The sequence below is a fragment of the Entelurus aequoreus genome, linkage group LG17 (genome assembly GCF_033978785.1).
Source record: "Entelurus aequoreus isolate RoL-2023_Sb linkage group LG17, RoL_Eaeq_v1.1, whole genome shotgun sequence".
NCBI lineage: Eukaryota > Metazoa > Chordata > Actinopteri > Syngnathiformes > Syngnathidae > Entelurus > Entelurus aequoreus.
Window position 1 is genome coordinate 2,915,791 of NC_084747.1, and position 27,090 is coordinate 2,942,880.

At 38.3% G+C, this 27,090-nt stretch overlaps 2 protein-coding genes across 4 annotated transcripts in view; one reads left to right on the forward strand and one right to left on the reverse strand.

The window, feature by feature from the left end:
- kank1a (KN motif and ankyrin repeat domains 1a) overlaps positions 1–27,090 on the forward strand; it is a 453,264-nt gene that overhangs the window by 108,017 nt on the left and 318,157 nt on the right. The window contains exons 8-12 of one of the 2 annotated variants that reach the window (XM_062024418.1): positions 1,271–1,490; positions 1,783–1,925; positions 6,817–7,017; positions 10,815–10,913; positions 11,044–11,654. The exons of the other annotated variant lie outside the window; for it this stretch is intronic. Coding sequence (XP_061880402.1) covers positions 1,271–1,490; positions 1,783–1,925; positions 6,817–7,017; positions 10,815–10,913; positions 11,044–11,106 — 726 coding nt within the window. The 3' untranslated portion in view covers positions 11,107–11,654. Of the gene's footprint in view, positions 1–1,270; positions 1,491–1,782; positions 1,926–6,816; positions 7,018–10,814; positions 10,914–11,043; positions 11,655–27,090 lie in introns of those variants that run through there. 2 annotated transcript variants of the gene reach the window in all.
- Positions 1,135–27,090, reverse strand: LOC133632154 (cilia- and flagella-associated protein 157-like). 2 transcript variants are annotated; one of them, XM_062024426.1, is made up of 9 exons: positions 26,908–27,090; positions 22,321–22,592; positions 19,471–19,624; positions 19,120–19,375; positions 15,852–15,973; positions 15,036–15,174; positions 14,853–14,971; positions 14,675–14,782; positions 1,135–2,046 (listed from the first exon to the last, which is right to left on the reverse strand). In XM_062024426.1, exons 1-8 carry the CDS (start codon positions 27,063–27,065, stop codon positions 14,698–14,700), a joined length of 1,305 nt encoding a protein of 434 aa, XP_061880410.1. In that variant the 5' UTR covers positions 27,066–27,090; the 3' UTR covers positions 1,135–2,046; positions 14,675–14,697. The 2 variants fall into 2 exon arrangements, with proteins under 2 accessions (XP_061880410.1, XP_061880408.1); XM_062024424.1 differs by having other exon boundaries at positions 1,135–2,049.

A 27,090-nucleotide genomic window follows, 5' to 3' on the forward strand; every position in this document is an offset into this window, starting at 1 on the left:
TAAAGATCTATTGCCAAAATGCTTGTCAAAGATCCTTTTTTTACATGAGTACTCTGTTTTTAAAGATCCACTGCCAAAATCCTTGTCAAAGATCCTTTTTTTGACATGAGTACTCTGTTTTTAAAGATTTACTGCCAAAATGCTTGTCAAAGATCCTTTTTTTTGACATGAGTACTCTGTTTTTCATAATCTATTGCAAAAATCCTTGTCAAAGATCCATATTTTGACAGGAGTACTCTGTTTTTAAAGATCTACTGCAAAAATCCTTGTCAAAGATCCTTTTTTTTTTACATGAGTACTCTGGTTTTAAAGATCTACTGCAAAAATCTCTGTCAAAGATCCATATTTTGACATGAGTACTCTGTTTTTAAAGATCTATTGCCAAAATGCTTGTCAAAGATCCTTTTTTTTGACAGGAGTACTCTGTTTTTAAAGATCTACTGCCAAAATCCTTGTCAAAGATCCTTTTTTTTTTACATGAGTACTCTGGTTTTAAAGATCTACTGCAAAAATCTCTGTCAAAGATCCATATTTTGACAGGAGTACTCTGTTTTTAAAGATCTACTGCCAAAATCCTTGTCAAAGATCCTTTTTTTGACATGAGTACTCCGTTTTTCATAATCTATTGCAAAAATTCTTGTCAAAGATCCTTTTTTGACATGAGTACTCTGTTTTTCATAATCTATTGCAAAAATCCTTGTCAAAGATCCTTTTTTGACATGAGTACTCTGCTTTTAAAAATCTACTGCCAAAATGCTTGTCAAAGATCCATATTTTGACAGGAGTACTCTGTTTTTAAAGATCTACTGTAAAAATCTCTGTCAAAGATCCATATTTTGACAGGAGTACTCTGTTTTTAAAGATCTTCTGCAAAAATCCTTGTCAAAGATCCTTTTTTTTTTACACGAGTACTCTGGTTTTAAAGATCTACTGCCAAAATGCTTGTCAAAGATCCTTTTTTTGACAGGAGTACTCTGTTTTTAAAGATCTACTGCAAAAATCCTTGTCAAAGATCCATATTTTGACAGGAGCACTCTGTTTCTACTGCAAAATGCTTGTCAAAGATCCTTTTTTTAACTTGAGTACTCTGTTTTTAAAGATCTACTGTAAAAATCTTTGTCAAAGATCCATATTTTGACAGGAGTACTCTGTTTTTAAAGACCTACCGCCAAGACGCTGGTCAAAGATCCTGTAAATGGCAAAAGCATGTATTTGTACGCCAGTAAAGATGGTCTATATGACAGGAGCGCTGTGCCGCGTGTGTCCACAGAGGGCGTGCGTGAACACGGTGCAGCACGAGTGGTTCCGCGTGTCCAGCCAGAAGGCGGCGACGGCCGGCGCGGTGGACGACTACCTGGCGGGCTTCGGCGCCGTGTCGCCGGCCGTGCTGCGCCACGTGGTCAACATGGCGGACGGCAACGGCAACACGGCGCTGCACTACAGCGTGTCTCACTCCAACTTCAGGGTGGTGAAGAAGCTGCTGGACGCAGGTGGGTCGGCTAAAAGGTCACATGACACTCACACCAGCAGGTGGGTCGGCTAGAGGTCACATGACACTCCAGGTCACATGACACTCAGTCCAACAGGGCTTCAAAGGCTTTTGGCTCTTTTGTGTGCGGCCCCTGCAAAGATCCTTTACGAGACAGAGGCAGGGGCACAATGGCGGACAAGTGATTGACGGGAGGAAGCGTGTGGACTTTCAAAGACAGCGTTTCATGACCGTGTGTGTGTGTGTGTGTGTGTGTGTGTGTGTGTGTGTGTGTGTGTGTGTGTGTGTTGCAGACGTGTGTAACGTCAACCAGCAGAACAAGGCGGGCTACACACCCATCATGCTGGCCGCGCTGGCTGCCGTGGAAACGCCCAAAGACATGCAGATCGTGGAGGAACTCTTCGGCAAAGGCGACGTCAACGCCCGAGCCAGTCAGGTGGGTGTGGAAACTGTCCCCCCCCCCTGGGGTCGGAGGTCAAAGGTCAGCGGCAGGGCACAAGGGTGGCCACTGTAGTTGCTGCTTTATTAGCCAGAACTTTGCTGTGTTGTGGCGCCACCTGCTGGTGAGAAACGGAAATAATTCTATTTTAATGCGGACTTCTTTTCAACTCCAATGACCAAAATTTACCCGAAACTGCTGTAAAAAAAATCTGATAAAAGAGTAAGTCTTTTAAAACTGTTATCGTAGGATCTTTGACAAAGATTTTTGCAGTAGATATTTAAAAACAGAGTACTCCTGTCAAAAAAAGGATCTTTGACAAGGATTTTTGCAGTAGATATTTAAAAACAAAGTACTCCTGTCAAAAAAAGGATCTTTGACAAGGATTTTTGCAGTAGATTATGAAAAACAGAGCACTCCTGTCAAAAAAATTATCTTTGACAAGGATTTTTGCAGTAAATCTTTAAAAACAGAGTACTGCTGTCAAAATAGGGATCTTTGGCAAATATTTTTGCAGTAGATTTTTTAAAACAGAGTAGTCATGTCAAAAAAAAGGATCTTTGACAAAGATTTTTGTAGTAGATATTTTAAAACAGAGTACTCCTGTCAAAAAAAAAAGGATCTTTGACAAATATTTTTGCAGTAAATCATTAAAAACAGAGTACTCATGTCAAAAAAAAGATCTTTGACAAGGATTTTTGCAGTAAATCTTTAAAAACAGAGTACTCATGTCAAAATAGGGATCTTTGACAAATATTTTTGCAGTAGATTTTTTAAAACAGAGTAGTCATGTCAGAAAAAGGATCTTTGACAAATATTTTTGTAGTAAATCTTTAAAAACAGAGTACTCATGTCAAAAAAAGGATCTTTGACAAAGATTTTTACAGTAGATTATGAAAAACAGAGTAGTCATGTCAAAAAAAGGATCTTTGACAAATATTTTTGCAGTAAATCTTTAAAAACAGAGTACTCGTGTCAAAAAAAGAATCTTTGACAAGGATTTTTGCAGTGAATCTTTAAAAACAGAGTACTCATGTCAAAAAAAAGGATCTTTGACAAAGATTTTTGCAGTAGATTATGAAAAACAGAGTACTCATGTCAAAATAGGGATCTTTGACAAATATTTTATAGTAGATTTTTAAAAACAGAGTACTCATGTCAAAATAGGGATCTTTGACAAATATTTTATAGTAGATTTTTAAAAACAGAGTACTCATGTCAAAATAGGGATCTTTGACAAATATTTTATAGTAGATTTTTAAAAACAGTACTCGTCAAAAAAGGATCTTTGACAAGGGCTTTTGCAATAGATTATGAAAAACAGAGCACTCATGTCAAAAAAAGGATCTTTTACAAGAAACAGAGTACTCATGTTCAAATATGGATCTTTGACAAAAGATTTTTGCAGTAGATTTTTTAAAACAGAGTAGTCATGTCAAAAAAAAGGATCTTTGACAAAGATTTTTGTAGTAGATTATGAAAAACAGAGTACTCATGTCAAAAAAAGGATCTTTGACAAAGATTTTTGCAGTAGATTATGAAAAACAGAGTACTCATGTCAAAAAAATTATCTTTGACAAGGATTTTTGCAGTAAATCTTTAAAAACAGAGTACTCATGTCAAAATAGGGATCTTTGACAAATATTTTTGCAGTAGATTATGAAAAACAGAGTACTCATGTCAAAAAAATTATCTTTGACAAAGATTTTTGCAGTAAATCTTTAAAAACAGAGTACTCATGTCAAAAAAAGGATCTTTGACATAGATTTTTGTAGTAGATTTTTTAAAACAGAGTAGTCATGTCAAAAATAGGATCTTTGACAAAGATTTTTGCAGTAAATCTTTAAAAACAGAGTACTCATGTCAAAAAAATTATCTTTGACAAGGATTTTTGCAGTAAATCTTTAAAAACAGAGTACCCATGTCAAAAAAAAGGATCTTTGACAAAGATTTTTGCAGTAGATTTTTTAAAACAGAGTAGTCATGTCAGAAAAAGGATCTTTGACAAATATTTTTGTAGTAAATCTTTAAAAACAGAGTACTCATGTCAAAAAAAGGATCTTTGACAAAGATTTTTACAGTAGATTATGAAAAACAGAGTAGTCATGTCAAAAAAAGGATCTTTGACAAATATTTTTGTAGTAAATCTTTAAAAACAGAGTACTCATGTCAAAAAAAAGATCTTTGACAAGGATTTTTGCAGTAAATCTTTAAAAACAGAGTACTCATGTCAAAAAAAGGATCTTTGACATAGATTTTTGTAGTAGATTTTTTAAAACAGAGTAGTCATGTCAAAAATAGGATCTTTGACAAAGATTTTTGCAGTAAATTTTTAAAAACAGAGTACTCATGTCAAAAAAAAGTATCTTTGACAAGGATTTTTGCAATAGATTATGAAAAACAGAGTACTCATGTCAAAAAAAAGGATCTTTGACAAGCATTTTTGCAGTAAATCTTTAAAAACAGAGTACTCATGTCAAAATAGGGATCTTTGACAAATATTTTTGCAGTAGATTTTTAAAAACAGAGTACTCATGTCAAAATAGGGATCTTTGACAAATATTTTTGCAGTGGATTTTTAAAAACAGAGTACTCGTGTCAAAAAAGGATCTTTGACAAGGGGTTTTGCAATAGATTATGAAAAACAGAGTAGTCATGTCAAAAAAAAGATCTTTGACAAGGATTTTTGCAGTAGATTTTTAAAAACAGAGTACTGTCAAAAAAAGGATCTGACAAATATTTTTGCAGTAGATTTTTAAAAACAAAGTACTCATGTCAAAGAAAGAATCTTTGACAAAGATTTTTGCAGTAGATTATGAAAAATAGAGAACTCATGTCAAAAAAAGGATCTTTGACAAAGATTTTTGCAGTAGATTTTTTAAAACAGTACTCATATCAAAAAAAGGATCTTTGACAAAGATTTTTGCAGTAGATCTTTAAAAACAGAGTACTCATGTCAAAAAAAGGATTTTTGACAAGGATTTTTGCAGTAGATTTTTAAAAACAAAGTACTCATGTCAAAAAAAGTAATCTTTGACAAGGATTTTTGCAATAGATTATGAAAAACAGAGTACTCATGTCAAAAAAAAGGATCTTTGACAAATATTTTTGCAGTAAATCTTTAAAAACCGAGTACTCATGTCAAAAAAAAGATCTTTGACAAGGATTTTTGCAGTAAATCTTTAAAAACAAGTACTCATGTCAAAAAAAGGATCTTTGACAAGGATTTTTGCAGTAAATCTTTAAAAACAAGTACTCATGTCAAAAAAAGGATCTTTGACAAGGATTTTTGCAGTAGATTTTTAAAAAGAGTACTCCTGTCAAAAAAAGGATCTTTGACAAAGATTTTTGCAGTAGATTTTTAAAAACAAAGTACTCATGTCAAAAAAAAGGATCTTTGACAAATATTTTTGCAGTAAATCTTTAAAAACCGAGTACTCATGTCAAAAAAAAGATCTTTGACAAGGATTTTTGCAGTAAATCTTTAAAAACCGAGTACTCATGTCAAAAAAAAGATCTTTGACAAGGATTTTTGCAGTAAATCTTTAAAAACAAGTACTCATGTCAAAAAAAAGGATCTTTGACAAGGATTTTTGCAGTAAATCTTTAAAAACAAGTACTCATGTCAAAAAAAGGATCTTTGACAAGGATTTTTGCAGTAAATCTTTAAAAACAGAGTACTCATGTCAAAAAAAGGATCTTTGACAAGGATTTTTGCAGTAGATTTTTAAAAAGAGTACTCCTGTCAAAAAAAGGATCTTTGACAAAGATTTTTGCAGTAGATTTTTAAAAACAAAGTACTCATGTCAAAAAAAGGATCTTTGACAAGTATTTTTGCAGTAGATCTTTAAAACCATAGTACATTTGGGGGATTTAACCCTCTTGAATGACATCATTTTTAAATCATTCCCACTGATTATTTTTTTATTTTTATTGAAAACATTTTTTTTTTTTTTATACGAATATTTCTGATTATTAAGCACTGAGCTTGGTCAATGATTGGCTGCAACATTGTTTGGATTATTTTCGCTTAAACGAAAATTACACTCGAATGTCTACTTCCCAAAAACAGCTATAGACGTATTTAAATATTTCCCCAACTATAAACAAATACATTTTTCAAAAGGATTTCTGCATGATATGCACGTGTCAAATAATATTTGCATTTTGCGATTTGTGATCCATGGAAGTGCAGTTTAGCGTAATCCCACTTTTTATTTTATTTTTAAACAAGTAAAAACACCCCTCATTTTATGCCCCGTACAAACTTTTGTCAAAAAAAAACAATTGCGACACATAATTTCTGTAGAAATCGATAAAAAGTGACATTTTGCTGCACGCTTTGATTGGGAGCAAGTAGCACCATCTGGTGGACAAATGTAAGAATGCATCATTGAAAGCCAATCATTCAGTTTGTAATGTAAACACAAAATATTGTATTTGAGATAAATGTGGGAATAAAAATGTCATTTTAAATATCATTTTGGGCCAATTTCAGGAAGATTACAAAGTAGTATTAGTGATTTTAAAATATACAATCTTGTAAATTTGACAACAAATCAGAATGGCATTAAATGTCCCTTTTAGGATGTACTGAAGTTTATAACGTTAACATTTGGGAGAAACTGGCACCATCTGGTGGACAAATGTAAAACTGCATAATTGAAAGCCAGTCATTTGAATTGAAATGTAAACAAAAGATTGTATTTGAGATAAATGTGGAATTAAAATATCATTTTAAGCTAATTTCATTTCAAGAAGATGACAAAGTATAATTAGTCCTTTTAAAAAAGATTATCATTGAAATTTGACAAAAAGTCTGAAGGGCACAAAATGTCCCGTTTCGGGATGTATTGGGTGTTCCTAACGAGTGTGTTCTCTCCTGCAGGCGGGTCAGACGGGTCTGATGCTGGCGGTCAGCCACGGCAGGATGGATATGGTTCGCGCCTTGCTGGCTCACGGCGCCGACGTCAACGTGCAGGACGACGAGGGCTCCACGGCGCTCATGTGCGCCAGCGAGCACGGGCACGTGGAGATCGTCAAGCTGCTGCTGGCACAACCCGACTGCGACGCCACGCTCAGCGACAGCGTGAGTCAACAACGCCGCGTCATCACTTTTGAAATATTCTCCACACACACACACACTTGTCTGACACGTACTCCACTACTGTTTCAACACCACTTTTTTTTTTTTCAGAAATTGTCGAGGGAAAAAATATTTCTCTAAATGTGGTCAATTATACTTTATTTGTTTGGAGCGGAAAAATAGTTATAATACAATAATTATTATAAATACATGGTTAAATGTATACAAGATTTGGTCAAAAAAAAAGTGTAGAATTTAAATTGATGTGATTATTTAATGATATAATTTCAGCTCATTTACAGCAAGAAATGTAATTATAATTCAGTGTAGAGTTGAGCAAAAAAAAGCATTTAATGGAAATGTTTGTGTGAAATAGGTGTGGTCAAATTTTGCTCAAAACTGAAGTAGTTAATGTAGAATACTTTTCAGTGAGATTTAAGAAAAATGTAAAGGAAAATACCTAATTGATACATTTAAGTAAATATTAATGTTTTTAAAGAATTAAAAACATACATTTTTTAGAACAAACTGTACATAAAGCATTTTTTAATGTATAAATAAAAAGCAAGAAACAAATGTTCATTCACTTAATGATACATGTTTTTACATTTTCCAGCTGTTTCTTTATTTATATAAAACCTATTTTACGTTTATATACATTTATTTTTAATTCAATATTTTTTTGTAATTTGTTTTATTTGCGATAAAGTTATAAAATTGAGTGTAATACTAAAAGTGTATAATAAACTTTAGTGCTATTTCAATTTATCCTCATTTTCAGCATTGTTTAAAAACAATTATGCCTGCAATGGACTGGACTCTCTCACTATTATGTTAGATCCACTATGGACTGGACTCTCTCACTATTATGTTAGATCCACTATGGACTGGACTCTCACACTATTATGTTAGATCCACTATGGACTGGACTCTCTCACTATTATGTTAGATCCACTATGGACTGGACTCTCTCACTATTATGTTAGATCCACTATGGACTGGACTCTCTCACTATTATGTTAGATCCACTATGGACTGGACTCTCTCACTATTATGTTAGATCCACTATGGACTGGACTCTCTCACTATTATGTTAGATCCACTATGGACTGGACTCTCTCACTATTATGTTAGATCCACTATGGACTGGACTCTCACACTATTATGTTAGATCCACTATGGACTGGACTCTCACACTATTATGTTAGATCCACTATTGACTGGACTCTCACACTATTATGTTAGATCCACTATGGACTGGACTCTCTCACTATTATGTTAGATCCACTATGAACTGGACTCTCTCACTATTATGTTAGATCCACTATGAACTGGACTCTCACACTATTATGTTAGATCCACTATGGACTGGACTCTCACACTATTATGTTAGATCCACTATGGACTGGACTCTCACACTATTATGTTAGATCCACTATGGACTGGACTCTCTCACTATTATGTTAGATCCACTATGGACTGGACTCTCACACTATTATGTTAGATCCACTATAGACTGGACTCTCTCACTATTATGTTAGATCCACTATGGACTGGACTCTCACAATATTATGTTAGATCCACTATGGACTGGACTCTCACACTATTATGTTAGATCCACTATGGACTGGACTCTCTCACTATTATGTTAGATCCACTATGAACTGGACTCTCACACTATTATGTTAGATCCACTATGGACTGGACTCTCACTATTATGTTAGATCAACTATGGACTGGACTCTCTCACTATTATGTTAGATCCACTATGGACTGGACTCTCTCACTATTATGTTAGATCCACTATGGACTGGACTCTCACACTATTATGTTAGATCCACTATGGACTGGACTCTCACTATTATGTTGGATCCACTATGGACTGGACTCTCACTATTATGTTAGATCCACTATGGACTGGACTCTCACACTATTATGTTAGATCCACTATGGACTGGACTCTCACTATTATGTTAGATCCACTATGGACTGGACTCTCACACTATTATGTTAGATCCACTATGGACTGGACTCTCACTATTATGTTAGATCCACTATGGACTGGACTCTCACACTATTGTGTTAGATCCACTATGGACTGGACTCTCACTATTATGTTAGATCCACTATGGACTGGACTCTCTCACTATTATGTTAGATCCACTATGGACTGGACTCTCACACTATTATGTTAGATCCACTATGGACTGGACTCTCACTATTATGTTAGATCCACTATGGACTGGACTCTCACAATATTATGTTAGATCCACTATGGACTGGACTCTCACAATATTATGTTAGATCCACTATGGACTGGACTCTCTCACTATTATGTTAGATCCACTATGGACTGGACTCTCACTATTATGTTAAATCCACTATGGACTGGACTCTCTCACTATTATGTTAGATCCACTATGGACTGGACTCTCACTATTATGTTAGATCCACTATGGACTGGACTCTCTCACTATTATGTTAGATCCACTATGGACTGGACTCTCTCACTATTATGTTAGATCCACTATGGACTGGACTCTCACACTATTATGTTAGATCCACTATGGACTGGACTCTCACTATTATGTTAGATCCACTATGGACTGGACTCTCACACTATTATGTTAGATCCACTATGGACTGGACTCTCACTATTATGTTAGATCCACTATAGACTGGACTCTCACAATATTATGCTAGATCCACTATGGACTGGACTCTCACACTATTATGTTAGATCCACTATGGACTGGACTCTCACTATTATGTTAGATCCACTATGGACTGGACTCTCACACTATTATGTTAGATCCACTATGGACTGGACTCTCACACTATTATGTTAGATCCACTATGGACTGGACTCTCACTATTATGTTAGATCCACTATGGACTGGACTCTCACACTATTATGTTAGATCCACTATGGACTGGACTCTCACACTATTATGTTAGATCCACTATGGACTGGACTCTCACTATTATGTTAGATCCACTATGGACTGGACTCTCACAATATTATGCTAGATCCACTATGGACTGGACTCTCACACTATTATGTTAGATCCACTATGGACTGGACTCTCACTATTATGTTAGATCCACTATGGACTGGACTCTCACACTATTATGTTAGATCCACTATGGACTGGACTCTCACACTATTATGTTAGATCCACTATGGACTGGACTCTCACTATTATGTTAGATCCACTATGGACTGGACTCTCACTATTATGTTAGATCCACTATGGACTGGACTCTCACTATTATGTTAGATCCACTATGGACTGGACTCTCACACTATTATGTTAGATCCACTATGGACTGGACTCTCACTATTATGTTAGATCCACTATGGACTGGACTCTCACTATTATGTTAGATCCACTATGGACTGGACTCTCACTATTATGTTAGATCCACTATGGACTGGACTCTCACACTATTATGTTAGATCCACTATGGACTGGACTCTCACACTATTATGTTAGATCCATTGCACCGGTCGCCCTAGGGGGGGTCCCCACATCTGTGGTCCTCTCCAGGGTTTCTCATTGTCCCATTGGGTTGAGTTTTTCCTTGCCCTGGTGTGGGATCTGAACCGAGGATGTCGTTGTGGCTTGTGCAGCCCTTTGAGACACTCGTGATTTAGGGCTACATAAGTAAACTTTGATTGATTGATTGATTGAAATGTAAGGAAAGTAGACTCTGACATGGTGGGGGAATTTCTTCTACTTTATTGATATTATACGATTGATTTGTAATCAATGCTTTGATTGATTTATGTGCTCCAGGATGAGAGTAACGCTCTGTCCATCTCTCTGGAGGCGGGACACAAGGACATCGCCGTCCTGCTCTACGCACACGTCAACTTCTCCAAAGCTCAGTCACCAGTGAGTCCTCGCATTATTTCTATTCTTTCATTTGAGCTTTTGACCTTCCTGGGCTGCCATTAATAATGTGTGCGTGTCTCTCTCTCTCTCTCTCTCTCTCTCTCTCTCTCTCTCTCTCTCGCCCTTTCAGGGCACGCCTCGACTGGGCCGAAAGATGTCGCCCAGCCCCACTCGCAGAGGTGCGTTTGATTAGTGCGCCCACGCCGGCCTTATGAGAGACGCCTTAATGTGAATGTACCAGCAGGTCAACTCCTGACTCTTTTTCGTCTTTTTCGACTTTTTCCTCCGTTTTTTTTTGGTTTTTTTTGCAATCCAACTAATGATATTTTCTATTTTTCGCCCCCGAGTAGTAAAGTTGTGTACATATTTTGATCTCAAGTCCAACATCAGCCAATGAGCTCCACTTTTATACAAATCCTTTGTATCTATTTAAAAGAAACTCTACAGTATTTTCAATATTTCCTATTATTATTATTACAAATATTGATCCATGAAGTTCTGTATTTATCAAGGTATAGTTTTTAAAGCAGATCTATGTATTTCATTGTACATACCGCTAGCTCAACGCCACTTTCTTTTCGTCTCCTTTCCACTTTGTGTCCTTTTAAATTGACCTCGACGTCACCATGTAACAATAAACATCCATTAAAATATATTTTTTATGTTTTTCTTTTTAGTTGCTCGTATTGATAACAGGAAGTATGAGGTACGACTTCTAAAAGAGCCGACTGAATAATCATTTGTTAATTGAAATAAATACAATGATATATTCGAATTGATAAAATTGTAGAATAAAAACAAGTTAATAATTAACAAAGTACATTTTGAAAATGTCAGTGTTTCCCACACATTCATTTATTTGTGGCGGCCCGCCACGAAAAAATAAAATAAAATAAATTATTAATGTAGATGCCCATATCGGCTGTTCAGATTTACTTTACAAAAGAGAAGTGTAGGATACTTCTCTTGTTGCCTTATTTGTATTTGACCACTACTGTTTTCTGTTTATTTGTTACTGACTGTGGCAGGACACCTCTGCTTCTGTTTCACTTTATGTTGCTGGTAAATAATATGCTTGTAGTAGTAGGCTAAAGTGAAATTATTTAGTATGCACTAATTAAAGGGGCAGAGCTTTAAGAGACATTTTAGCTTTTATATTTTATAAGATATTTTTTGTAAAAACCACAATTAATAAATATATTTCAGTGAATAACTTATTGTTCAAATCTGTATATAAATATGTACATAAAGTGTTGTAATTATATTGTAAAATGGATTAAAACAAAACTATTATTAATTAGTAAGTATACATTTTTTGAGCCTTTTTAGAGAAAATCATATTGTAGTTAATTATGCAAATTACTCGATGATGTCATGGTGACCACGCCCCCACCGCCACAGGTATCTTGGCAGTTTATGGGAAACACTGAATGTATAATACAATTTTGTAACAATGTATACTAGCAGCTCTTTGAGACACTTGTGATTAAGGGCTATATAAATACTATATAAATAAACTTTAAGATACTAAATTGCTGAGATTTTATATATACAATCATTTAAACAAAGTTATATTACAATAAAAAAAAATGTAATCATTTTTCAACATGGATTATAAAACTGTGCTTAATAGCTGCAATGTTTTTTGTATACACATAAAAAAAAGAATAAATATTACATTTGAACAAAAGGTAATTACAAAATACATAATAATATGATTATGCCATTGTGATAGTAGTAATAAAAATGACATACTAATTCCCAGCATGTAATTACATTTTGCTTCATCATCCGCAATTTCGTTGTTCTTGTATGGGGAAAAAACATTTTTTATTGTAAAATAAAATATGAAATTAAAAAAAATAAATGTGTATAATGATGCTGCAAAAATAAAATGTTTGTGATAATGTTACATATATACTAATTACTAGCATTAAAAAATAAAGTTTAGGTAAAATAAAAACAATTTTATAACATTTGAACAAAAACTAATAATAAAAAAAGATGTTTATAATAAATTCAAGCGATATACTGGTCTATGGTAAAACATATATATTTGAGCAAAAAAAAAAAAAAAAAGTCTTTAGATGAAGACTTATTTCAAATTAAGAGTATATTATACTAGAGATGTCCGATAATGGCTTTTTTATCGATATTCCGATATTGTCCAACTATTAATTACCGATACCGATATCAACCGATACCGATATATACAGTTGTGAAATGACCACATTATTATGCCTAATTTTGTTGCGATGCCCCGCTGGATGCATTAAACAATGTAACAAGGTTTTCCAAAATAAATCAACTCAAGTTATGGAAAAAAATTAGGGATGTCCGATAATGGCTTTTTGCCGATATCCGATATTGTCCAACTCTTTAATTACCGATACCGATATCAACCGATATCAACCGATACATACAGTCGTGGAATGAACACATTATTATGCCTAATTTGGACAACCATGTATGGTGAAGATAAGGTACTTTTCTTTTTTTAAATAATAAAATAAGATAACTCAATTAAAAACATTTTCTTGAATAAAAAAGAAAGTAAAACAATATAAAAACAGTTACATAGAAACTAGTAATTAATGAAAATGAGTAAAATTAACTGTTAAAGGTTAGTACTATTAGTGGAGCAGCAGCACGCACAATCATGTGTGCTTACGGACTGTATCCCTTGCAGACTGTATTGATATATATTGATATATCATGTAGGAACCAGAAAATTGATAACAGAAAGAAATGGGGGGAGGGAGGTTTTTTGGGTTGGTGCACTAATTGTAAGTGTATCTTGTGTTTTTTATGTTGATTTAATAAAAAATAAAAAATAATAAAAAAAAAAAAAAACGATACAGATAATAAAAAAAACGATAATTTCCGATATTACATTTTAACGCATTTATCGGACATCCCTAAAAAAAATGCCAACATGGCACTGCCATATTTATTATTGAAGTCACAAAGTGCATTATTTTTTTTAACATGCCTCAAAACAGCAGCTTGGAATTTGGGACATGCTCTCCCTGAGAGAGCATGTGGAGGTTGAGGTGGGCAGGGTTTTGGGGTAGCGGGGGGTGTATATTGTAGCGTGCCGGAAGAGTTAGTGCTGCAAGGGGTTCTGGGTATTTTGCTCTGTTGTGTTTATGTTGTGTTACGGTGCGGATGTTCTCCCCAAATGTGTTTGTCATTCTTGTTTGGTGTGGCTTCACAGTGTGGCGCATATTTGTAACAGTGTTAAAGTTGTTTATACGGCCACCCTCAGTGTGACCTGTATGGCTGTTGACCAAGTATGCCCTGCATTCACTTGTGTGTGTGAAAAGCCGTAGATATTATGTGACTGGGCCAACACACAAAGGCAGTGCCTTTAAGGTTTATTGGCGCTCTGTACTTCTCCCTACGTCCGTGTACACAGCGGCCTTTTGAAAAGTCATACATTTTACTTTTTGAAACCGATACCGATCATTTCCGATATTACATTTTAAAGCATTTATCGGCCGATAATATCAGCAGTCTGATATTATCCGACATCTCTATATTTTGCCACTGTTTCTTTTCATGAATGTCTAAAAGTGTCATGTGGATAACAAGAATGAATATGTAGGTTTTTCACCTCCAAATGAAACAAAAGTTGAAGACTATTCGCACAGCAAAGTCATGCACACATCCCAAGTGCATAACGAGGAACACATGAATATCATCAAAGCGATCTGATTGGACGATAAAAGCCATGAATTCGTTTTTTCAACTCGACTCACCACACAGTTTTCTGTCGGCGTTCTCATTGTTTTTGTCCTCTGGAGGGTGCATGTTTGGCTTTCAAAGTGGCTCGTGACAACTGGAAGTGGGAACTGGAACTTTCCGTCCTGTTCGGGAGACAAGGAACAAACTACACTGCAGTAGACCTTCGTACAAACATTTCCTGCTGGTCCTTACCGCCTGTCAAAGGTGAGCTTGCTGGCGTCGCTCATCGAGGGGGCGGAGCCTTCCAGGATGACCAGAAGCTTCTGCATCAGCTGATTCCACCGGACCGCCTCCGGGTTCTGATGTGCTTCCTGCACAAAGTGACGATAATGAAGATCTGAAGAAGACCCGGATGACAGGATGGGTCTTCATCACCATGACAACATGTCTGACAGCAGCCACGGCTTCCTGCATTTTGGACCTTCTCTCCCTCTCCTGCTGTAGCTCCGCCTCCAGACGCGCCGCCAAAGCACGGTTTTTGCTGGACTGCTTGATGGCGATGGTATGGCTGTCTCTGGAGAGGGAAAAAAAAAAAGTTTATTTACCATAAATCCTCTAAATAACGTTTTTAACAGCTGTGGCTAGCTGCATTTTGAAATATGAGTTGCATTTTGTTAACTTTTTATTAATAATGTTGGAAGCAGATCAGAATCATATCCATATTTAAGTGTTACTTCTTTCTAAAAACTCCTATAGTCATATTTACATCAGCTAATGTCTCGTGTGGTACAAAGTGCTTGGATTCGAGTGTCCTTGGTTAGAGTCAGAGCGCTGTCTTTGTTGAGACTGCCATTACATTCCTAAGATAAGGAGCACAGCTAGACTGGGGAAACAGCAGGTGGGGGGGACAGGAGAAGGAGGAAGTAGACAGGAGTTCCGGGGTTTTGGTAGACCGATCTGGACCGGGCTAGGGAACGCTTGGGTGCTGGGTTGGTCTCAGGTTTGTCCTCTAAGCTTGGAGAATAAACCACAAAATACCAACTGCTGCCTATTGATTGAATATAAACATCAGCTTATTGCCATAAAAAGAATCTGGGCGAGACTAGCAATTTGAATTCCCCATTGGAGGAATGCTGGTCAACGCAACAATAACCAAGCGGTCATTCCAATATGGTGCTTTCTTATGTATCATTATTAAAGTTTAAAAATAAAAAAAGCAGAGCGTTTACGACATGTGTTGTGTTCTTTAACCTGACTTCCTCCAGTTGGCCTCGGACTTTCTCATGTTTGCTCCCAAGTTTCTCCAAGTCATGGCTGCTCTCCTTCAGCTGCGTCTGCAGCTGCTGGCACTTTGAGGTCAGCTGCTCCGCCACCTGGTGGAGGAAGGACGTCAACACAGCTCAATACAATTAAGACAAAGATAAAAATATTTTCTATACATATAAAAAGTTGAATCCAAAAAGGAAAATTATATTTAAATGTAGTTTTTAGTAAAAGAAAAATCACTAAATTTTAAAAGTGAAAAAAAGTTTCTAAGATAAAAAAAAAAAAATTAAGCTGTCAAAGATGTATGTAATTATTTGCTTTAAAGCAGGGGTGTCAAAGTCAAATGGACGGAGGGCCAAATAAAAAATTTAGCTACAAGCCGAGGGCCGGACTGTTCGAATGTTCATTGAAACATTTTTAAATGACGCATATAGTCTAGTGAACCTAATTGAACCTACTGAAAACCTAACAAATATATTCCAATATGATCAGATAAATAAAGCAATATTTTCTTATGGCTCTGTCAGTAATCTTTAATTTTCAACAGACACAAAAGACAAATTTCCTTTATATAAAAATCCCCATAACATGAACATTAAATGAAAGAAACCGGTATTCAAGGCACCATCAGTAGCCTATATTTTCTATTTTAGCAAAAGTGGGCTAAATTTACTTCAAAGAAAAAAACAATAATAGCAATTTTCTATCATCCACTCAACTGAAATATTTTTAAAATATAATTAAATTGAAATACAATAAAATAAAGTGCAAAAATCTATAAATCAAAAACAACACTTTGTTTAAGGAGAAGTAACATGCAGTGAAAACAAATATTAAACTTTAACTTTTAAACTTGAATTGGGTAAAAACTCTAAATATGTGATTGCACAGTAATGTTCACATTAAACCCCCCTCCTCCCTCCGTGGGAGGGAGGCGAGTTGGGTGCCCGAAACCCCCCGCTGGTTTCGGCCCGCCCCTTGGCGCGCGTGGCACGGCGGGCTCCGCGACCCGACGGCTGGCCCTCGTGGCTTGACGGCGGGCGCGTCCCGACGGGCCGCGCGTAGGGGTCAAACGCAGAAGTCTCAGGGCCTCGTGGTGAGGGGGTGGCCTGCGGGTTTCGGCCCGCTTGACCCCCCCGCTCCGCTTGGCGCGCGCGGCACATGACGGGTTCCGCCACCGACGCTCGGGCTGCAGCCCGACGGTGGTGCGGGCCCGGCGGTGACGCGCGGTTTGGGGAAACAAAGCAGAAGTCTCAGGGCCTCGGGGCCGGGTTTCGGCCCGCCCCCTTGGCGCGCGTGGCACGGCGGGCTCCGCGACTGACGGCCGGGCTGCAGCCCTTCGGCCGGCAGGCGCGTCCCGGCGGGCCGCTCGCCCCCTTTCGGAACCTTGGACCGGCACCCGCTTGGTGCGTGTAAAAGATCTGCGGTCTGCGGGCCGGTTCTAATAATAAATCAAGATCATCCCAAGGGCCGTAAAAAACCTTCTCGCGGGCCGGATATGGCCCGCGGGCCTTGACTCTGACATATGTGCTTTAAAGTAAAATGTTAGGAACTTTCCAACAATGTTTTTTCAGGTAAAAAGAACAATACTTTATTTATAAAAACTTGGGGAAAAAAATCCAATAATGATTTATTTTTTGGGAAATTTAAAAGAAAAGATGTCTAATTACAGTGGGACCTCATTTTACAAACTTAATTGATCCCTGGAAAAAGTTTGTATAGTAAAGCCGAGTTCACCATAAGAAACAATGTAAACATGAATAATTGCTTCTAGCCTCCACAAAAGTCCCTTTTTAAGTAAAGGTTTGCACATTGTGCGTGCGTGCGTACCTATATATTATATGTATGTAGTATATGTATATTTGTATGTTATATTACATATATACAAACCCCGTTTCCATATGAGTTGGGAAATTGTGTTGGATGTAAATATACACGGAATACAATGATTTGCAAATCATTTTCAAGCCATATTCAGTTGAATATGCTACAAAGACAACATATTTCATGTTCAAACTCATAAACTTTTTTTTTTGTGCAAATCATTAACTTTAGAATTTGATGGCAGCAACACGTGACAAAGAAGTTGGGAAAGGTGGCAATAAACACTGATAAAGTTGAGGAATGCTCATCAAACACTTATTTAGAACATCCCACAGGTGTGCAGGCTAATTGGGAACAGGTGGGTGACATGATTGGGTATACAAGTAGATTCCATGAAATGCTCAGTCATTCACAAACAAGGATGGGGCGAGGGTCACCACTTTGTCAACAAATGCCTGAGCAAATTGTTGAACAGTTTAAGAACAACCTTTCTCAACCAGCTGTTGCAAGGAATTTAGGGATTTCACCATCTACGCTCCGTAATATCATCAAAGGGTTCAGAGAATGTGGAGAAATCACTGCACGTAAGCAGCTAAGCCCGTGACCTTCCATCCCTCAGGCTGTACCGCATCAACAAGCCACATCAGTGTGTAAAGGATATCACCACATGGGGATCAGGAACCCTTCAGAAACCCACTGTCAGTAACTACAGTTGGTCGCTACATCTGTAAGTGCAAGTTAAAACTCTCCAATGCGAGGCGAAAACCGTTTATCAACAACACCCAGAAACGCCGTCGGCTTCGCTGGGCCTGAGCTCATCTAAGATGGACTGATACAAAGTGGAAAAGTGTTCTGTGGTCTGACGAGTCCACATTTCAAATTGTTTTTGGAAACTGTGGGCCATGTGTCCTCCGGACCAAAGAGGAAAAGAACCATCCGGATTGTTATAGGTGCAAAGTGTAAAAGCCAGCATGTGTGATGGTATGGGGGTGTATTAGTGCCCAAGACATGGGTAACTTACACATCTGTGAAGGCACCATTAATGCTGAAAGGTACATACAGCTTTTGGAGCAACACATGTTGCCATCCAAGCAACGTTACCATGGACGCCCCTGCTTATTTCAGCAAGACAATGCCAAGCCACGTGTTACATCAACGTGGCTTCATAGTAAAAGAGTGCGGGTACTAGACTGGCCTGCCTGTAGTCCAGACCTGTCTCCCATTGAAAATGTGTGGCGCGTTATGAAGCCTAAAAGACCACAACGGATATGGACTGTATGACATTTATGATGATACAGTTTGTGTATTTCAGATAAAAGGAAGGGGGAAAAGTCCAAATGGAAGAAAAATGTGACACAAAAGAGACGCCATGTTTGTGTAAAGCTGCTTGTGGTCAGAAAGAGAAGATCTAACAGATTGTTGCTCTCACCTTCTTGCGGACACAACTCTGACGAGACATTTCCCTGATGGTCTCCTCCAAGACGTCCACGTCTGCGGCCATCTTGGTCTTCTGGTCCCGCAGGGCGGCGTTCTCCTGGGCCAGGTCGTGGGCCCTCTCGGAGAGCACGCCGTATCGCACCTTGACCTCCTGGTTCTCCTGCAGGGTCCTCCTGGTGGTCTCGGGCAGTTTGCTCTCCGCCACGCGCTCCAAGTCCGCCGCCTGGACCTCCATCTGACTCGCTAGCCTGTCCACCCGGGGAAGGGAGAGGTCAACTGTGGCGGCCATCTTGGAGCAGGCAAGAACAACTTGGAGGATGTGCTGTGTCAGCGGCTTTTCCACCTGCTCTTTTCCAGCAGAGCCTTCATCTCCACGGCGTGCAGGGCAGCGGCGTGTGCCTCCTCCTGATTGGTCAGCTGCTTCTCCAGCGCCGCCATCTTGGACATCATCTGCTCCTTCTGCCTTTCAAACTCCTCCACAGCAGTCAGCCTGGCCACTAGGGGGCGCAAGAGAAACACACCTTCACTTTTAAGTGGCGATATTTCACCGGCAACTTGGTGAGGAGAAAATGCTGTTGATTCCTAAACACAGCAGCACACTCCTGTCATATAGAGGATCTTTGACTGTTGTTTTTAGGGAATATACCGGTACTGTAAAACTACCAGATCACTCCTGTCATAGAGGATCTTTGACGTTTTTCACAGTCTTCTCTGAAATTCCAGTGCCCCTGTCATATAGAGGATCTTTGACTGTTGTTTTAGGGAATATACCGTTACTGTAAAAATGCCAGATCACTCCTGTCATAGAGGGTCTTTGACTGTTGTTTTTAGGGAATATACAGGTACTGTAAAAATGCCAGATCACTCCTGTCATAGAGGATCTTTGACTGTTGTTTTTAGGGAATATACCGTTACTGTAAAAATGCCAGATCACTCCTGTCATAAAGGATCTTTGACTGTTGTTTTAGGGAACATACTGCAAAATACCAGCTCACTCCTGTCATAGAGGATCTTTGACGTTTTTCCACAGTCTTCTCTTAAATTCCAGTGCACCTGTCATATAGACGATCTTTGACTGTTCTTTTAGGGAACAAAATGCCAAATCACTGCTGTCATAGAGGATCTTTGACGTTTTTCACAGTATTCTCCTAAATTCCAGTGCACCTGTCAGATAGAGGATCTTTGACTGTTGTTTTTAGGGAATATACCGTTACTGTAAAAATGCCAGATCACTCCTGTCATAAAGGATCTTTGACTGTTGTTTTTAGGGAACATACTGCAAAATACCAGATCACTCCTGTCATAAAGGATCTTTGACTGTTGTTTTTAGGGAATATACCGGTACTGTAAAAATACCAGATCACTCCTGTCATAGAGGATCTTTGATGTTTTTCACAGTCTTCTCTGAAATTCCAGTGCACCTGTCATATAGAGGATCTTTGACTGTTGTTTTAGGGAACAAAATACCAGATCACTCCTGTCATAGAGGATCTTTGACGTTTTTCACAGTATTCTCCTAAATTCCAGTGCACCTGTCATATAGAGGATCTTTGACTGTTGTTTTTAGGGAATATACCGGTACTGTAAAAATGCCAGATCACTCCTGTCATAGAGGATCTTTGACTGTTGTTTTTAGGGAACATACTGCAAAATACCAGATCACTCCTGTCATAGAGGATCTTTGACGTTTTTCACAGTCTTCTCTTAAATTCCAGTGCACCTGTCATATAGAGGATCAACACACACAATCACTCAGCCCAAAAGACCGTTCACCTAACCCAAGGTTCATAAAGCTTATATATTTTTAAAAAGTTACGTACGTGATGCGCACGTACGGTACGGTACGTGTTATGCTAGCTCCTAGCTCCTATGCTAGCTCCTAGCTCCATAGAACACGCCAATACAATTCAAACACCTGATCAACACACACAATCACTCAGCCCAAAAGACCGTTCACCTAACCCAAGGTTCATAAAGCTTATATATTTTAAAAAAGTTACGTACATACGCAAAAAAAAGTTGCGCACATACGGTCAAGCGATCAAATGTTTAGAAGCCAAAGCTGCATACTCACAGTAGCACGTCTGCGTCTTTGTCATCCAAATCAAAGTAATCCTGGTAAGAGTCTGTGTTGTCCCAGTTCTCTACAGGCATCTGTGTATCGAAGTCAAAAGTCCTCCTGGTTAGAGTCTCTGTTATCCGAGTTCTTCCATCTTGACTGCATCTTTCGGGAATGTAAACAAAGAAGCGCCGGCTGTGTACTGTTGTGGCTGACTACGTTCGAAAAATACGTCCATTTCGCACCGACAACTTTCTTCTTTGCTTGCCCAGCTTCCTTCTCCATAATGCAATGAACATGATTGAAACAGATTCACGAACACAGATGTCCAGAATACTGTGGAATTATGAAATGAAAAGAGCTTTTTCGTATTGGCTTCAATGTGGAAGGCATACCCGTGTTCCCCGGGTTACGTCACGCGCATACGTCATCCTCAGAGGCGTTTCGAACCGGAAGTTTAGCGGAAAATTTAAAATGTCACTTTATAAGTTAACCCGGCCGTATTGGCATGTGTTATAATGTTAAGATTTCATCATTGATATATAAACTATCAGACTGCGTGGTCGGTAGTAGTGGCTTTCAGTAGGCCTTTAACTACGGTACTATTTTTCTAGTATATTACTAAAAACAGCAGATCAAAGATCTTTGACTAGAATTGATGTATTTAATACGTAAAAAGAGAATAAGACTCCTATCATATCAAGGATATTTGGCCACAACTGATGTATTTAATCCTTAAAAAGAGAATAACACTCTTCTCATATTAAGGATCTTTGACTACAATTGATGTATGTAATACTTAAAAAGAGAATAACACTCCTGTCATATCAAGGATATTTGACTACAATTGATGTATTTAATACTTAAAAAGAGAATAACACTCTTGTCATATCAAGGATCTTTGACTAGAATTGATGTATTTAATCCTTAAAAAGAGAATAACACTTTTCATATCAAGGATCTTTGACTAGAATTGATGTATTTATTGATGTATGTAATCCTTAAAAAGAGAATAACACTCCTGTCATATCAAGGATCTTTGACTAGCAAAACCGAACACTCGTGTCATGCGAAGGATCTTCCTTATGTCAACTTTTACTAAGAGAGGAACCTGGAAGAGAACCTCCCAGCTACCTAGCTTGGCGTTCTGTTCCGCGAGCTCGTCGCTGCGCTCCACCACTTCCTGTCGCTCCCGAGCCAGCTGCAGTCGCAGAGCATCCATGTCCTGGTCGGCCTCTCGCCGCAGAGCCCGCAGACGCTCGGACGTGTCGTCCAGCTCGTCCTCTTTCTCCAGCAGGGAGTGCTTGAGAAAGTCCACAATGTCCTCCTTCTCCTTCTCCAGAAAGCTGCACTGGGACGTCAAGGCCTTCTTCTCATTGGTCACTTCCTTACATTTCAGCTGATATCTTCAAAAAAAGGACACAAAAGTAGGGGGGAGGTGTTAGAAAGTAGCAATGATAAAAACGGACCTATTGTCAGCAAGCTACTGCTGCCTAAACGGGCTGCGGAGGAAATGGCGATATTTCTAAAATCAAATTCAAATCAATATTGCCAAAACGTTATGTCATGTTATACGTTAGCATTGTTAGCTCTGAACTTGTGGGTACACTGTTTTTATGTTCACTTCAAACCAGACCTGGGCATTCTGCGGCCCGCGGGCCACATCCGGCCCTTTGTGCGTCCCTGTCCGGCCCGCGTGAGGCCAATCATAAATCACAAAATACATTTAAAAAAGTATCCATGTCGAGTGTGCAATACAACGGTGCTGCTTTTGTTTTGAAAAGCGTTATTTGTATTACTTCCGTGTGGACGTATGCTCGTGCGCGATTGTGAGTGAATGTGAACAGCGGCAATCACAGAAGAGGGGCGCATCTGAGAACGTGTCACTCTCCCGACGCACTGTAACGAGGCGGGTTGAGACCATCGCTGGAAACTCGGAGCTTCAGCTGAAGAACAGAACGGCCGACTTTGACTGTTTTTCGCCGGCTTTGGATGAGAGCTGCGATGTACAAAATACATTTAAAAAAAACATCTATGTCGTGCGTGCAATACAACTGTGCCGCTTTTATTTTGAAAAGTGTTATTTATGGGCGTATGTCCGTGTGTAACCTGTGAGTGAAGGTGCACGGCGACAAGTGATGCACGGTTACCCCCGAGACGCTAAAAAGAGAAAAGTTGATGAGGAATGGCGTGTTTTCAACAAGACATGGACTGCCAAGTATTTCTTCACAGAAATGAAAGGTAAAGCCGTGTGCTTAATTTGTGGTACACAGGTTGCTGTGTTTAAAGAATATCATTTGAATCGCCACTACACGACCAAGCACCAGGAAAAATACCGGAATGTGTCTGATGAAGCGCGCGCAAGGGAGGCTGATGCGTTGATGGTAAAACTGCAAACCCAACAAGGACTTTTTGCCAAATGTCACACCCCCAGAGATGCAGCCGTCAGGACAAGTTTCGTCATTTCTCACAAAATCGCCAGAAAAAGTAAGGCGTTTTCTGACAGAGTTTATTAAGGAGTGCTTATTGGACTCTGTTGCGCCGATATGCCCGGAGAAGAGGGGCGCATCTGAGAACGTGTCACTCTCCCGACGCACTGTAACGAGGCGGGTTGAGACCATCGCTGGAAACTCGGAGCTTCAGCTGAAGAACAGAACGGCCGACTTTGACTGTTTTTCGCCGGCTTTGGATGAGAGCTGCGATGTACGTGACACCGCCCAGCTGCTCATCTTCTTACGTGGGATAACTGCAGACTGTCAAATCACGGAGTAGCTGGCAGCCATGCAGTCAATTAAAGAGACAACCACAGGTAATGACTTGTTCACATAGGTAAATGCGTGTTTGGACATGTTAGGACTGAAATGGGACAAGCTGGCAGGTGTGACAACAGATGGTTGTCCAAATTTGACGGGGAAAAATGTTGGACTTTTAAAGAGGATGCAGGATAAAGTGAAAGAAATTGACATTTTTGCATTGTATTATACATCAGGAAGTGTTGTGTAAGACAATTCCCGGTTTTCTCGAAATTCCAGGAATTCCGTAATACCATTTCTCAATTCAACATGCTTCAACATTTCTCCACCGATTTGAAAAATTCCAACACCAACCATTTCAACTCATTCAGACCATTCAAGTTTTGTTTTTACCATTTTCCCAAAAAATCCTGCTTTTCCCGAAATTCCCATTGAAATCAATGGGACATTCTTCAAAGTTCCACAACTTCCACATTTTTCATCTGATTCAAACAGTTCCAACTTCCAAATATTCAGCTTGTTCAGGAATTGTGTGCTCTACTTCAACACTCCGTAAAAAAATTCCCGGATTTCCCATAATTCCTTTTTTTTTTTTTTGGCAATTTCCCCATTCAAAATTAATTGGACATTTTTCAAACTTCCACAATTCCCACATTCTTCAACCCATTCCACCTTTAACCAATTGCACCATTCTGGAAATTCAAACTACCCTTTTTCCAAGTTCAAAAAAATTCCAGGATTTTCCAGAATTCCTGCTTTTCCAAAGCCCTATTTCCACCCTTTTTTCTGACGACTACTACTTCCACATTTTTCAACCCACTTCAACCGTTCCACCGTCAAAACATTCCCCTTAATCAGGACAAAAAACAAAGTTGTTTTTTTAACTGGAAAAATTCTCGGTTTTCACGAAATTCCAGGAATTCCGTAATATCATTCCTCAATTCAACATGTTACTACTTCAACATTTCTCCACCGATTTGAAAAATTCCAACACCAACCATTTCAACTCATTCAGACCATTCAGGGTTTTTTTTTACCATTTTCCAAAAAATTCCCGCTTTTCCTGAAATTCCCATTTAAATCAATGAGACATTCTTCAAAGTTCCACAACTTCCAAATTTTTCATCTGATTCAAACCGTTCCAACTTCAAAATATTCAGCCTGTTCAGGAATTGTGTGCTCTACTTCAACACTTCGGAAAAAATAATTCCTTTTTTTTTTGGGCATTTTCCCCATTCAAAATTAATTGGACATTTTACAAACTTCCACAATTCCCACATTCTTCAACCCATTCCACCTTTAACCAATTGCACCATTCTGGAAATTCAAACTACCCTTTTTCCAAGATCAAAAAAATTCCAGGATTTTCCCGAATTCCTGGTTTTCCAAAGCCCTATTTCCACCCTTTTTTCTGACGACTACTACTTCCACATTTTTCAACCCACTTCAACCGTTCCACCGTCAAAACATTCCCCTTAATCAGGATAAAAAACAAAGTTGTTTTTTGAACTGGAAAAAATTCCGGTTTTCCCGAAATTCCAGGAATTCCGTAATATCATTCCTCAATTCAACATGTTACTACTTCAACATTTCTCCACCGATTTGAAAAATTCCAACACCAACCATTTCAACTCATTCAGACCATTCAAGTTTTTTTTTACCATTTTCCCAAAAAATCCTGCTTTTCCCGAAATTCCCATTGAAATCAATGGGACATTCTTGAAAGTTCCACAACTTCCACATTTTTCATCTGGTTCAAACCGTTCCAACTTCCAAATATTCAGCTTGTTCAGGAATTGTGTGCTCTACTTCAACACTTTGGAAAAAAATTCCCGGATTTCCCATAATTCCTTTTTTTTTTGGCATTTTCCCCATTCAAAATTAATTGGACATTTTTCAAACTTCCACAATTCCCACATTCTTCAACCCATTCCACCTTTAACCAATTGCACCATTCTGGAAATTCAAACTACCCTTTTTCCAAGTTCAAAAAAATTCCAGGATTCCTGCTTTTCCAAAGCCCTATTTCCACCCTTTTTTCTGACTACTCCTTCCACATTTTTCAACCCACTTCAACCGTTCCACCGTCAAAACATTCCTCTTAATCAGGAAAAAAAAAACAAAGTTGTTTTTTGAACTGGAAAAATTTCCGGTGATTCGATAATTCCAGGAATTCCGTAATACCATTTCTCAATTCAACATGTTACTACTTCAACATTTGTCGACTGATTTGACAAATTCCAACACCAACCATATAAACTCATTCAGACCATTCAAGTTTTTTACCATTCTCCAAAAAATTCCCGCTTTTCCCGAAATTCAATGGGACATTCTTCAAAGTCCCACAACTTCCACATTTTTCATCTGATTCAAACCGTTCCAACTTCAAAATATTCAGCCTGTTCAGGAATTGTGTGCTCTACTTCAACACTTCGAAAAAAAATTATTCCTTTTTTTTGGGGGGGCATTTTCCCAATTCAAAATTAATTGGACATTTTTCAAACTTCCACAGTTCCCACATTCTTCAACCCATTCCACCTTTAACACATTGCACCGATCTGGAAATTCAAACTACCCTTTTTCCAAGTTCAAAAAAATTCCCCATTTTCCCGAAATTCCCTAATACCATTTACTACTTCAACATTTATTGCCCGATTTAAACAATTCCAACAAGTCAGCTCATTCAGGACATTCGTGCTCCTAATCGTTTTGTAAAAAAATCCTGCTTTTCTCAAAAATTCCCAAATTTCCAGGAAGTTCCCATTGAAATGAATGGGACATTTTTCCAAGTTGCACAATTCTCACATTTTTCAAGCTATTCAAACCATCAAGCATTCACACGCAATTCCTTCAGGAATGACCTCTTCTAGTTGTTTAATAATATTATTACAACGGTTAAAATGTAATATACTAATTAGCCTGTTAGCTAGCTAGTTAGCTAGCGAGCTAGCTTCCAAGTCTGACTCACCTCTCCAGCTGTTCGCTTAAAAATCGAATTTGAACGAGATACAAATCTTTTTCTTTGTCGTTTTCTTCCACGGGAAGCGACTGGCTTTGTTTTTTCTTCGTTTTCTTCTTGTCTTCATCTTGTCTGTCGCCGTTTTTCTTCTCCTTCTTTTTGGGCATCGCGGGAAAGTCAAATTAGCCAAAA